Source organism: Dermacentor silvarum, chromosome 11 (assembly GCF_013339745.2).
Source record: "Dermacentor silvarum isolate Dsil-2018 chromosome 11, BIME_Dsil_1.4, whole genome shotgun sequence".
NCBI lineage: Eukaryota > Metazoa > Arthropoda > Arachnida > Ixodida > Ixodidae > Dermacentor > Dermacentor silvarum.
Window position 1 is genome coordinate 89,401,107 of NC_051164.1, and position 14,868 is coordinate 89,415,974.

The following is a 14,868-nucleotide window of genomic DNA, read 5'->3' on the forward strand; positions in this document are numbered from 1 at the left end:
ACTGAACTGCTTACGTTCACTAATGGCAAAAAAACTTTAATAAACTGTCTCTACTGAGTCACTTGTACAGTTCTCCAGCCATTTGCCATAGTTTTTAGGGCTTGCTTGCCACAAGATGCCTTGTGACCAATCCCTGAAGATGCTTTGCATTCAAAATAATAGCCGGAATAAGACCAGACATAAATGACTTACAGAGCAAAAGAACAAGGGACATAAACGAGAGAAATGAAAGCATTGAATACAAGGAGCAAACAGTAGGTAAAATCAAGCTGATATTCACCTTAACAATGACAGAGGAATTATTATGCGCAACAAAACAGTTCAACACGTGTACTCACCCCTGGGCTTCAACGAAGAGATGCTCGCATAGAATGGCCCCGCAGTCTTTCCTGTCTCCGCCGGTGTGGAGTGCGCCAGGACTGGCAAGCTCTCACAACTAGGATTTGACCTAGCGTAACGCAGGCACATCACACTGTCACTCGCTGACACGAAGCTGCTGTCTCGAGAGGATGCCACGCTGATTTGAGTCGGTGCCGTCGTGTAGGACACACTTCCGGCCGAACGCTGCAGCGCCATTTGCCAGTCATTGTTCAAGCTGCCGCTAGACCCGTAGCCGAGGTTCACGTAACCCTCCCCAACTTGGATGTTGCCTCTTCTCGCTTCCTGTTCCCTTTTGATTTGCCTCAAGGTCAAGAACCCATCGACGTTCAACGATGCTGTGCTCCGCACTAATGCCTCCTTGGGGGCCGACACCGTCGGGCGAGCGAAATGTCTTGCATCTCTCAGATCTTCGACAGACGAACTTCGCGGCAACTCTTGTTTTCCGATGGGCTTCTTGTCTGTGTCAAAACCGCCGCTGAAGCCAGTAACACCGACGCCACAGGCGGGATTGTAGACATCGTTGTAAATATCACTGTAGGTCGGGGACAAAGGTCGAGCAAAGCCGCCGCTGCATGAGCTGATGGTGCTTGCCGTCTCGGCACTCAATGCCAACGCACGCTCCACAGAGCCAACCGAGCCCTGTGACTCGACGAGCACTGTCACAGGCTCTGCCGATTCGAAGTCGGTGCGATAAACCAAATGTCGGCCGGAAAGCGACGGTTGAAGACTTGGCCTAATAGTCTGCTGTGCCTTTGCCGTTGAGTCAACTGGCTGTGCTAAGATCGACATGCTGTGGAGAAGATTTTCAACCGATGCATCTGGGGTTGGTGGCTCCTCTGAGACCTTGCAGCCTTCTGCGAGTGGACCTGCATTGATGACCAAACAATGGGACTTAGTAGAGCAAAATTATGGCACTAATTTTAATGAGCAACACCTGGCTACTAATCTTGCTGCATAAAAAAACAAAAACATTATACAGTAGAACCTTGTTGATACGAATCTGCTACGTACAATTTCCCGGCACCAATGTTCACGATGGAAAACACAATAAATGGGCCAATGCAGCTGTGCTTCTTTTTCCCCGGTTCATAGGTTCCCGGAAAGCACAATCTTTGAGTGCCCACGTTTAGTACATCACCAAACTGCGATCGTATGATACATTTTTCGGCCGCTAAATCCCATTTAAACAAGAAAAGGGGTGAGGCGCGCGCGATCAAGAACAGTAGTAATCTGCTGCAGCAGCTACTCCACAATACTCGCCTGCCCGTCCAACGTGAAAACGCCAGTGCACACTCAGTTTCCTATGCCATTAAAAGCTAAATCTTCTCCAGGGTCATCGTACATCGTATTCATAGCATTGCCACTAACCCTATTGCGATAAGCTTCTTCACCTCTCTGTTTCACAGCGCATGGGGCGTGGTGCAGTTGGAAGCGTACTGCACGCTTTAATAGGCGACAACCCAAGCATGCCGCTGTTAATGTTTCACTCTGGTAGTAGGGCATTCCGGCGTCACCCACCAGTTTGATTTCAGAAGGACAACATGACAACATGCTTCTTGGGTTGTTCAGGCCCCACCTCCTCAACACGTGTGGGCGTCTCATGCTGAAATGATTCATGCAACACTTCATATTACGTAGATGTCAACTACAGTTGAGTCGGCCAATTTTTTAGTGACTTCGGATCATACGTTTTTCCAGTCAGTACATTTTTTCTCGCATTTCTTTCCAAAACCTATGAACGTGGTTCTACTGTAATTTAAAAGAACCAAAGAGTGAACTCTAAGTTTCGAGAACTTTTACTGCCCACAATAGACAAAATACACTGAAATTTGCAACATCAAATGGATCATAATTTTGGCCGAAATTCAAAAAATGAAAGCTTGGCTTTCATTTTCTCTTTTAGTAATCAACTTCTTACCCCAAAATTAACAAAAATAGATCTTTAAAAAAATACTTCATCAGTCCAATTGACTTACCGTTTCTCTTTTGTGTTCCTTTAGGGACTATGCAGAAAATTACAAAAAATTTAAGCATAGTACAAATACTATTTAGGACAGATGTATGAATTACAGATTAAGCCTAGGTAGGTTTTCCCATGAGATATAAAGAACCAAGTGGAGTCAGACAAGTCAAGTAGCAGAGAGATGATCAGTAGTCCATTAGAGCAATGCAATAGGTGCCAGATTGCATGGTGTGTGTGTGTGCATTTCAGTCCCTTAATTCGCGCTGTCACACTCAGATATATATGCAAAATCAGCTTCCACATTTATCAGAGAAGGGAAGGGTGATACAGTGGACGGCAGCAGATTAGATGAGGCAATAGAATTATTCTCTGGGAGAGGAATTTGTCCCTGCAATGAACTTAATATTTATTATAATGATTACGAAGTAGGGTCAGCTACTGATCGATTGACCTCCTGAATATTCAATCAATGCTTTAATCACGATAATATTTCTAAAGTCATGGTTAATCGGTTGAGCTCAATTCAGCAAAATCAGGCAAACATCGGTGCCGACGCCAACGTTATGCTTGCCCAAAAGCAAAAAAGGCAACGACTGAGTGGGCTTCGATGTTCTAATCGAGACATCTGTGATTCTCACAGGACAGATGTCCACCATGCACACTGCACTATAGCAGCCAGCGGAAGGAAACTCCAAAGCCATGTGAGTGCCTCTTCGGTGCAACCACAGAACACGTAATGCAGCTCAAACGACTGTTAACAAGCAAAGTAACCCTCAATAAGCTTCTCTGCCTTCGTAGCTGCATGTTCGTTTGCGTCCATACTAAGGTATCGTAGGTGACAGACAACTGCCAATTAAAATACCGAGGTTTTTTTTTTACTTCCTGCTGAAAAGTGTATACACATAACTGAATAGTTCCATCGACTTATTTGGATGCAAAAATTTGAACTGTATTTTGTGCATACGGGTCACTAGCCTCAATGTTTTATTTCCTAACAAGCGCCGGTGCGGCTTTTCTTGGTGCTTTCTCCATTTTTTTCTTACTCGTGCCTATTCTGCTCATTGTGCGCCGACAGATACCCTTGTGTTCTGTATCCTTGAAGCAATAGTGAAACTGCACTGCTTAGTGGTTATTTATAGTACTTGAGTGTCTAGCTGAGAGTTGTTGCTGACTTTAGGTTTGATGTTTCAGATGCTCTCAAGCTACCAAGTTAATAGCTTTCCCTCTGGGGTCTTTTCTCTTGTTTAATGAGGAAAGTAAAGGTACTAGTACAATGTAAATCCACTAATTTATTCAATTTATTAAATGTTTTCGACTAATCAGGTTTAAAGCTTTAGTCGATGCCTAGACCTACAGAGTAAAGGCTATAGTGTCATTACCGTTCATAAGACTGCCCAGCAGCATCTCACGCAAGAGGAAGTATTTCACTAAGAGCTCTTACGAGGCCACAATTATGATGGCCATTCAATGAGGGATGTTTGTATGGAAACAGAATTTACAGCCAGTGATTACCAAAAGCATGGTAGAACAGCCTCAATATAGGATGGGGGACAAAAGCAGTTCCAAGGCCACTGAAGAACTCGCTGACCACCTTCAGCACATCCAGTTCAAAACCTGGGTAATTGGGCAGGCAGCTTCCTGCCCCTGACGCTCGAGGCCCTGAAAAAAAGAAAGGAATGCCATGAATTTAATATTCCCAAGCAATAACATCAAAGGCCACCAGCAACAAAATCTTGGACCGCAAGAAAGCCTAGTTTAAGATAATGTAAATGTAGATGAGCCTCCATGCAAAATATGACGTTTGAAATACGAGTGGGAGCATCATAAAAACCCACAAAAACAGTTGTTTTAATGTTCCTGGACCAAGTCAAGGAACACTAAAGCTTGTTCAAAAATACTAAACCTTCTTTTATTACTTAAGATGTTGAGTGTTCATTTAAAATTTTACAGACTTTGTTCTGTGAAGATCCTGTGAACAGGCACACTGCTCTATTAGTTGTAGCTAGCATGACCAGGATCGCAGATAAATAGAAATGATAAGAGCATTCATGAAACATTCACGTAATAACAGTCAATATTTTGGGTGCTGTCATACATTAGTCATGCTGAGCGGGTCTGAGAGTAGGTCCGAATAACCTAGCAGGCGCAAAGGACCAGGCTCTGCAAACTGGGTCAATTAAAAATCAGTTTTGGCCTAAACAGGTTACAAATAAAATATAAAATTATTTGTGTCGTAACAACCCTCATGAATTTTACGACTAAATCATAAAGGTTGGCAGGTGTGCATTATATGCAATATTTTATTCTCAGTTAATTTGTGTGTGAATAAAAATTTCTGAGCACAACTGACAAGGACAGAATCAAGATGCACAGCTGGACAAAAATGAAGATTTTTGTGTTAGACAAGGGAATGTACAGAGAAGCAAAGATTTCAAACAAAGGTACATATAGTTGTTAGTACAGACAATCATTAAAGCAAAAGCTTCCGTTTGTCACGACAGTCACGAAAAAAAAAAAGCAGGAAAAAAAGAAATGCTTAACCTTGCACTCGGCCACGCAACGCTTGAAACAGCGAAGCTCGGCGATCGTAGCCCAGCAATTTCAGGAAGTGCGCGCGAACTTTTCATCTTATTACTCATGATGATGCGGGGGAAAGAAAGGAATGACAAGCATATGTTATGCTTCTGTAATGTTTTGCTTTGAGTGCTCTAGGTCGTGCACTGTAATTAGTGTTATCATTGAATGGTCATTTTAGGTTGCTATCATGACATGCTCTTTTCTTGGCTAGTTGAAACAAGGCGGGAAGCAATAGTGTTTAGCTCATTCCTTCAGTTAAATCAAAATCTGAGGTTTTAAGTGCCACAACCACAACATGATTATGAAGCACACCATAGTGGGGGGACTCCGGATTAATTTCGACCACCTGGGTTTCTTTAACATGCATCCAATGCACAGCACACGGGCGTTTCTGCATTTCACGCCCATCGAAATGCGGCTGCCATGGCCGTGATTCTATCCCGCACCTTCGAGCGAAACACTGTAGCCACCATGGCGAGCGCTCATTTTTTTTCAAGTATTGGCTGGAGTATTAGAGGCTTCAACGAACGCTGTTAAAATGACTGCAAGAACCACCAGAATTACTACTGCAGTATGACTGACAACCACATTTATGCAGTTATTTCTGCGTCATGATCACACTGCCTTCGCCAAATATATCATAACCGAGGCCTTACATGATCACAAGATAATGCTGTTTTGTGGTCATGCCGTAATGTCATATATGACCTGCCTTATGTGCCAAGCATATTCATGACTTCTGAGAGTAGAAAAAAGAACATTCGCAATGACTGCAAAAAATTTAACTTTGAGCTTAGTCAAGAGAAGTAATTGTATGCTGGGCCACCAGCTGCACACATCAAGCTGTTTATGTCTGTTTGAAGACAGTAAAGTGAAATAATTCTGAGTCACGTGTAGATCTCCTGAGGTGATCTCACTGCTTTGAAACAATGGCAAGGTTGTGTTAGATTCATAATGCCAAATCTTGATTATTGCCACAAAGAGAATGTTCTTCCACAAGGTCTTATATGAGTGGATACAGGAGATAGGCATATTTTTTTTAATGTGCTTTTTATACAGATACCATCTGCCATAATGCTTTTGCATGCACAGACAGTAAAAAAACATAAAAGGTGAATTCTCACTGATGGAATGTCAAATACCAATAGCACCGTCATATCTTTTTGTAGGTACACTAATAGATGATTGTGGCATGTTCTAGGATTTACCTCACCACTGTGAATGCATCTAAAGGGTTTGATTACGCATGCATAGAAGTGACCAAATGCAAGCACCAGTATTTGAATGCATGACCAACAATTGCGCCTATCATTGCAGCCGAGTTGTTCTTCCTTAGGCGTACCTTAAGGGTACAAGGTTGTCCAATAAACTAACCTTCCAATATAACCTGGAACCACCTTTCCGTCTCCGTCGCTGGTACACATGATTCTGCCACTTTCAGAAAGGCATTAAATTATATATTTTGTTAACCGCTCCTCTTTGTAATGACCTCGGGCCTTGAGAGTATGTAAATAAATAAGTGTTAAATAAATAAATTATTAAAAGTTTATTCTTGCTTGTCTTATTAACTACCGGCCTGCTCATCGTCACAATGTGACAATACATTATCGCAAACAGAAAGTACAAGGACTCACAGTGGATGAGGCACTTCATTGCATTGATTATCCATTTTGGCAGGTCATCTGCAAAGCAATAGCAAGGAAGACAACTCAAAAACTTGATCAGGTTATGCTGGAGCTGTGAAGAAGTGCGGCACAGTTGAACCTCAATATATTGAACACAAACGTAACAAATTATTGGATGTAATGAAGTAAATCAAATTGTCCCTTGTCAATATCAACATGTAGCAAACATGTGTTTATAATATCGAACTAAACAAATGTACTTTGCATCGGACGTGGCTTAACTGTTATGAGGTTCATCTTTATCGCACTACAGCTGCAGCAGTTCTGATGCTCTGAAACCTGCCCAATTTTATTTTTAAGTGACCTACAGGAAGACATTCAACAATCAACAGAAATACAATCTACTGCTAAACCTCATATAACGAAGTTGCACCGAACACAAAAATGACTATGTTATATCCAATATTCGTTATAAGCCACAGAGCCAATCATGAAAAAACAAAATGTGATTGATTATGTGAAAGGAATGCAAGCATGCCTTCAACAGGCCAGCAAAGGGTCTCCTGTTAATTCTGATTGCCCATTGGCAGCTTTCTGTGCAGTTATGTGGCATGTCAGCCACATACTTTAGACTGTCACTCACAAGTAACCTTGCAATCATACGGGACCGTCCCATTGGCTTGCCTGCTGTGGGCCTAGCCAATCCAAGCCACTGACCAAAATATGCACCCACGTGCAGCATGTTCCGTTTCAAGTCGCTCTTGCCAAATATTTTGGCACTTTAGCTACCAGAATACATATTGGAGATGCGGGCGAACAGATGTTTACTTTAATGTGATGGACAGTGCCTTGGATCTTGCATTTTCGGTTTCATTACAGGATAGATGCTCATTAGAATAAAATATGACCTTCCAAATTTTAAAGCATTTACTTTGTCATATCTGGTAATTAGTTTGCTTGCATCAAAGTTCAACTGCATTTGTTCATGAATTGTAAAGCTGCTCTCTGGCCAAACATAGCATAAACCTACAAAGTAAGCATCAATCACCTTTCTGTGCTCCATACTGTCTCATAATTTGTTCCCAGGATGACAAAAGCTGGGCTTTTTTTTATCTCAACCGGTAAAGCGAATTCCGCAATTATTAGAAGAGCCTGAAGTTAAATTCACACACCAGGGCCATTTTTTTTTTCTAGAATGATGCTTCTTTTTTGAGAAAACTGTATGGGTATCCTTTGCAACTTGATGGGTACTTTCTCTTTTATTAACCCTAATGAATTGAACTCATTTGGTAAATCTACTAAGTACAGAATCCATGGGCATCTGCACATGTTATTGATGACATGGTACTTTTGACATTGTACAGCTTACGAGAAGCTTACAAAGTGGACTGAAAACTGAGAATTATAGGCTTTGAAACTCAAGCCTTTGTAAAGAATGCGCGAGAGCTGTTCCCCCTTTTAGATCCTTCAAAACATTCCACAGTCTAGTGAAGTGCCAACTACGCCACACATCATCACTTAACCTATATCCACCATAAGTTTATAAACTGCTACACAAGAATGTTCCACTTAAGATTAAAAATTCCAAGAGAGTTTGTTGAAATGCAGCTTTCCTGTTAATTTGTTAAGGTCTTCACAGCAAAGCGAAAATTTCAGCAGGAGCTTTCGAGTGAGAAAGTAACGAAGAAAGCGATGCAAAAGTTAGCTCACCAGACTTGTCGAGAAGAATGACGACACCATTGCGGCTAAGCCGATACATGTTGTGCAGTATATCTGCTCCGGAAATGCGAAAACCATTCAAGCTTCCATCTGTGGCTTCCTCTCCAATGAGGCATCTTAGCCTAAAAGAGCAAAACATAGGTAAATTTCACTTTTTTTTTCATTAACGTACGAAATTCCATTGCAAACAAAAATTTAACACCATGGAGCTGTAAATGAACAAACTTGCCACTTAGTCAATTTCAGAATGCAATTTAGAATGCTAATTCAATTCTTCAGCTTGACCTAATGTTTTTGCCTCCAGTGCTCGTTAAAGGGAGTCGACTATTTACACGAACAATCATAACTTCTACTGCTGCGATGAGAGATAAGCATACCTTGCCACAACCACCGATTCCCAGATGCCTTGAATTTCTTCCCGAGTGACTAGACCCGCATCTTGTTCGGTCGAGCCTTCAGAAGGGTCCTTGACGACTTCGGCAGCTAGCGGCCTGTTAGCGTCTGGCTTGGCCCCAAACAAGAACACTAGGGCTTTTGCCGACACACGGTGAGCCTCGGGAGGGAAGTTTGCCCGGTTTTCTCGAGCCAACAGCGGTGTCCGGCCACTTCCAACTTTTATTGGGAACTTCGAAGAAGGTGGGGTCTTGGCAGGGGAGTAGACAGTGAACCTGTAGAAGTGAAGCAAAATAAATGCTATAAGGTTTAGCATCCCAAAGCAGTTCACTGGCTATGAGAAGAACAGCCCTGGTGGTGAGGGAGCACACGGACTATTTTAGATTCCCTGGGGCGTTCCAAAGAAGTGGCAGGACATACTTGACGCTATGCACGTCCTGTTCCTTCCTTGTTTATGCTGATCTGGAACAGGCTACTTGTAGTGAGCAAGAATAAGGGATCCAAGGGACTCGCACTGCAAGGGCTATTCTTGTACACATACAAAGACACCCAGGAAACCAGCAAGGAGGATGGCCGCTGCAATAGCGTAATTGGTAAAGCACTGCATGCTGTAAGACTCGGGTACTGTGGTCTCAGAGTCTGGCGTCACACAGAGGGTCGCGCTCTAGCCTACACCGCTGGTGTATGTCAAAAAACGGTAGCTGGCTTATGGCTACCGGGGCGTCGCACGGAAGCTAAGCTGGCCCACGTCGTCACCTGTACCTTCACAACGAGAGTTGCTTCCTTGGTGGTGAGTACAAGGTCAGGAGGTCAGACAAATGAACAGTTTTTTTTTTTCTTACATAGGTACATTAAGGCGAACTCCTTTACAGAGAAAGTCATACTCGTATTGGCAGAAGCACAGAGCGCAGTACATCGTAGCATAAGACTACATCGTTCTCGAAGCATAAGCTAAATCATTCTGAAGGAGCATGCTACATTCTGGCAGGGCGCACACCACACACAGAGGATGTGTCTTAAAGACCCTCCGTCTTCCTTAGATCACTCGCTGGGGAAAGAGGTGATTCATCATCAGCCAATCGGAATGGGAAAACTGTTTGATGCATCCCACCTACGAGGTCACACCATTCTGCCGTACTCTGATGTTGCAGTTTCGCTCTTGCATATGATGCAATGACAAAGTAATCGGGAAGCAGCCGTCAACGCTGTCCTTGCGTTCGGACATTGGCTCCTTGCGGCAAATAGCTGAGCCAGTCCCTGATGGTCGTTACCATTTTCACAGAATGAGGCAGTTGCAGATACCTTGAAAGGACGTTGCCCTCACATGCTGACCCGCTGCCGTCTCATGTGTAACAGCTGGAATGCTGGTTGTGTCAGCAGTCACATGACCCTTGCATTTGGTCTTCGGCTAACAATGCTTAATATGGAAGATGTTGGTTCGGCTCCCATCTGTGGCAATTGATTTATTCGTCCACTTTCCACCTCCCTTTTCCTTGTTTCTACATTTCAATTATTACCCTTATGCTTTCTCCGGCTTCATTGTGTTTCCTTCGTATGGTTGCTGCTTGTAATTAATCACCAAAAAGCCCCAGTTGTGATCTTAGGCACAATTTACACCTGGGATTCCTAAATGTGCAACCTAAAGCAATGCAAACAAGTGTTCTTGCATTGTGGTCCCACTGGAAAGCAGCCACAGCAACTAGGAATCGAACGCATGTCATAATTTTAGCGAGCGAAGCAGCATTAACCACATAGTTTCTACGTTACTTAGAGGTAAAAGAATGCAAAGCATAAGGAAATCCGAGGGGCTACGCCAAAGAAAGCGTTCGGGGAAGGTAATTGTTATGTTTAATTGAAAGGTACAAAAAATAAAACAAACAGAAAATGAAAGTGTATGTGAAAAGATAAGTTGCTGCGGAAGAGAAAATGAAGGCCAAAGCTAAACATTTAGAATTTCACGCCGTAACCCCAGCGAATTTCAATGTATTTTTTGTAGTATTAGCTAAGTATTCATTTACTATTCTGAAGCTTTTTTTTTTTCATATTTGGGTCATTGTGGCTTACTAAAGATCTTTGAAACTTGTTCAATTCAGCCTTTGGCTCCTCTAGAGTACAATGTCGTCCATTTTTACTGACAGCATATTAACAGGGCCTGGCAGATGCCATCAGAATCCACAACGTCACGGCAAACAGGTAAGAGAACTTTGTGCACCTGCCTTTTTTGTTTTGCATTTTCTGGCTAGCCAGGCCTCATCTTGCGGTAGGAATGGCTTTCTTTTTTTTATTTTGCTAGGGTAATTTACGAATACAGCTGAAATAATTTTTTGTTTTAGTGTCCCGTTAACGTACACCAAAAGCACAGTACAGTTCACGCATTTTGACATTTTGCCCTATTCGGAATGTGGCTGCTGTGGTGAGTAATTGAGCCTATGAACTCGTGGTCAGGAGGACAAATGCCGCAGCCACATAGCCATCGCAGCATGCACACATCTGTTTCAACATTAAAAAAAAAAAAAAAGAAACTGCCACCCATCTTACTAGTAGAATGCAGTGAGAACCCATTTTTGTGTGCCCTTAGACCACGCACTAAGAGAGATCACTTTGTAGCATTCCGCATGTCGGGTAGGTGGCAACATTGTCTTACATGATACTTGCTCCACCTAATGCATTTCCGCAAAACTTGATCGAATAACATCGATTTACATCTCCTAGGGGACGCTTCCTTATGGTCTACTATTGCAGAAGTCCACATCTCCAGAATACCTGTACAGCTGCTTGTCATCTTGAATGACTTTAGGTTTGCCACTCTTCACAGCCTCTATAATCCTGTTTTCCAAGAACTTCTGCAGCAGTTGCATCGTCTGGTGCCTGAAATGTGTGCCAAAAGAGCACGTCAAGAAGCGCCTTGGGCAAGCACCTTTGAACATACAGCGCATACTGCTATTTCTAAGTCTACTGCTACGTTGCATGCCTGATTGCCGGTTGCATGAATACACTATAAGTGTAATCAACTAATAGGAGGTACTCATAGGAGGTCTCACCGACAGTTTTACGCTGAAAACTCCTCCTGAAGCACTTAAATAGCAAACACTTCTGCATCTTTATGCTGCGTTAATAAACTTCACAAGATGTATTCACAAGGAATGAAGTGACACAAGCAAGTGCTTCTGTGTGCTGCTTGTATTTTTACAGCCATGTTGGCTGCGGTGCTACCCAATAGTAACCAGCCAACTAGTGCAAGTTGACACTTTAGTCATGTATACAGTAGGCTTTTGCTAAGACAAACTTGAAGGGACCATGAAAATCTGTTTGTCATATCAGAAGACGAACTTGAACGGACCAAGAAAACCGGTTCATCATATCCGAGGTTCGTCTTAACAGAAATGATCCGCAAAAAAAGAAAAGAAATTTAATAATCCTGGTCCATCTAAATATCAAGAACACAAAACAAAAATGAAGCTGCATTAAAACAGGCATATGTAAAAGTAGCCATTTATTGTATTTGCATGATACAAAGTATTGCTTCATGCACATTTGTTTAACCTATTGAGTAATTGCTGCTCGCCCGCACTCTGGAAACCTGTGTGCTGTCATTCGTGTGTTGACATTTCTCTTGAAATGTCACAGAAATTATTCAGTGCCTTCATGTTGAAAAAAAAAAAAAAAAAAAAGCACCAAGGTTTTCGGGGCTTTATCAGCTGCATCATGCGTGAACAGTGCAAATTCTTGTCGCTCTTGGGCAGTGTTCTCATCGTCATTATAATCTTGCAGAGGCATATCGAAAAGTTCCTCCATAATTGTTGCTGTGATTTCAGCTCTACAGGTTTCCACGTCATTGTCAATGCTCGTACAGTTTATGTCAACACAAGCACCGTTTGGTTCTTGCGTGTCTAGCAGAATCACCTGCTCCAAGTTTACCAATATGGGCCTCCCACTGAGCTGACTAACAGGCGTAAGCGGCAGCAGCGGAAGTTCGGCTCAGCAGAATTCGTGGTTCGCATAAAATTTTTTTCTTCTTTCCATTGGGTCTACGGGAAAATAACCAAATGTTTACACATTGTCTCTGATACCCGAATGTTCAGCTTAGCCAGGTTCATCTCCAAGGGAGTCTACTACACAGGTTGTTTAGAAAGTCAGTACCCACAATAAATTTCTCATAATTTACAGGATTATAAGTGTACATTTTGGTGAAACCACTTTCATTTTGCAGGATAGTGGAGAAATATTAAGTCATCTTGCGTCTTAAAATTTTATATAGGCCCTAGAATTGTTCACAAGAGAGTTTAGACATATCTGCCAAGAATTTTTCTTTTGAAAGGGAGATCTCTCTCTAAACTTTAACAATCAGTATAAAACAAGAAAAAAAACAAAAAAAAAAAAAAACAAGGAAGAACAAACTTGAATATCTGCTGATCACTTAACGTGCTCACATACCTGGTAACGGCGGGTCCAAAGTTGGGGTCACCCTGCAGGTGTTCATGAAGCCACGAAATCGCATCGCTCGCCACGAAGCAGTTGTCAAAGGTCCTCATGTGCCGCCTGTGTTTACCCTTGGGCATGCCATCCCGGAAGGACCTGATGACGCTGTTCCACTGAAAGGTTGCGAGACGTTTAGAGAGAGAAAAAAAAAAAGAAAACAATAAGTTGGCGCGCTTCTACAACTTGAATTTCTACGGCCTTGAAGTAATTTACCGAAGGCAATGTCCTGGAGTCTAGGGCAGAAAACACGATGGAAGAAACATGCATACGTCAATTAACGCATGCCACGCGCTCCCAAGCATAAGTGAAACCTTGAGCACCAGTAAGAACATGAGCTTCGAAGACCCATTCCGCGATGAAAAGCAGCGCTGATTTCGTTACACTTTCATAATAGAAAGATCAATGTTAGCGTTCGACGCTCAGCAGGCGAGCATCGGTATCGTCGATGCTTATATTCGCCGTACTACAGGCTTGCAAACTCCTTGGTGCATCGGAAAAAATGGTAAAGCAGTTGATATAGATGTGATGATACGAAACAGCAGGGTTAAAAGCAAGTCAAGACGACAGCTTATTGCCATGCCCGAGGTTCGGAGTTTCAAAACGGTCATACGTACCAGCCTCGTCGCTCTGTACTGACGATCCCGTGTGTCACCCATGGTGACTTCTCTCCGCAAAAGCAGGATACTTCAAGAAGTGCAGCCACTGCGATCACCTCCACACGCACATTTTTGTACCGTGTCTGTGTAGACACAGCGAACACAACGACGCCAGCACAGACGCCAGCAACACCAGTTTGAAAACGGCCGGCGAGCGATCACATGCTCAAAAGAACATGGCGTCGCTCAACTTTCTCGGACGCTGATTGGACAACAGCCCAAAACCGTGGATTCAAAACTGCGATGGATGATAAACAATTATGTTTCTTTTACTAGCAACTAACGTACCTATGTTTGCCAGGAATAATGCTGCAAAAAGCGTACGGAGTGATTTGGTGCGAAGTGTGAATGACTGACTGACCTGTGAGACGCTGCTCTGAGCAACGGTGGTCTGGGCCCGAGAGGGCAGTGACGTTTACGACGTCGTCTGCTGGAGCGCAACTGGCGCAGCACTCCGCAATAACGTCCGCTTAAAAACTCCGCTTAAAATTTCAGGACTGTTATTACACCCTTAAAGCATGTAATCATCAAGGCTATGCCATAATTGCTTGAATATCCTAGGCTGAAGTACTGCTCAACAAGACACACTCCGTTACATACTTATTTTGAGCGCCGATTTCACAACAAGCTGGGCAGCCTCACGTAGTCCGTTATGTGGCTTTCTTCAGATTAAGAAAAACGCTGGGACGCATAGTTGAAGCCCAGTTCTGCGAAAGTCAAGAGCCGCGCCTTAATACGACAGCCGATTTCGCGTCAGTTGCCATTGTGTGAGCCACTGGAGTTTTTGTTAGTTTACAGTGCAATTAACTTTCGCACGATAACTCGTTATTATTATCAAAGGCTTTGATCGGGCGACAACCGAAAAAGAATATAATCATAATTTAATCTGTGAGATTCTCGCAAATTTAAAGTTGGCGACAGTATACCTATCTGGTTATGCCCTGGTAACGGTGCCCCCCTCCCCCGCCTTTTCCTGAAATTTCCGTGTTAGTATGCGGCCTTCCCAGCCCCTCCCTCGCCCCCGTAAAAAAAAATTCTGGCTACGTCACTGCTTGCACATGCCAGCCTTTCCTGC

The 14,868-nt window shown here is 43.0% G+C and overlaps 1 protein-coding gene across 1 annotated transcript in view; it reads right to left on the reverse strand.

Annotated features, from left to right (window-relative positions):
- The window catches only part of LOC119433336 (DEP domain-containing protein 1B-like), a 34,924-nt gene extending 20,862 nt beyond the window's left edge, over nt 1–14,062 (reverse strand). Inside the window, exons 1-8 of the mRNA XM_037700484.2 lie at nt 13,752–14,062; nt 13,093–13,250; nt 11,422–11,526; nt 8,643–8,933; nt 8,257–8,387; nt 6,556–6,603; nt 3,857–4,003; nt 339–1,247 (exon numbers count right to left, since the gene is read on the reverse strand). Coding sequence (XP_037556412.1) covers nt 339–1,247; nt 3,857–4,003; nt 6,556–6,603; nt 8,257–8,387; nt 8,643–8,933; nt 11,422–11,526; nt 13,093–13,250; nt 13,752–13,793 — 1,831 coding nt within the window. The 5' untranslated portion in view covers nt 13,794–14,062. The remainder of the gene's footprint in view (nt 1–338; nt 1,248–3,856; nt 4,004–6,555; nt 6,604–8,256; nt 8,388–8,642; nt 8,934–11,421; nt 11,527–13,092; nt 13,251–13,751) is intronic.
- Nucleotides 14,063–14,868: the final 806 nt, after the last annotated feature.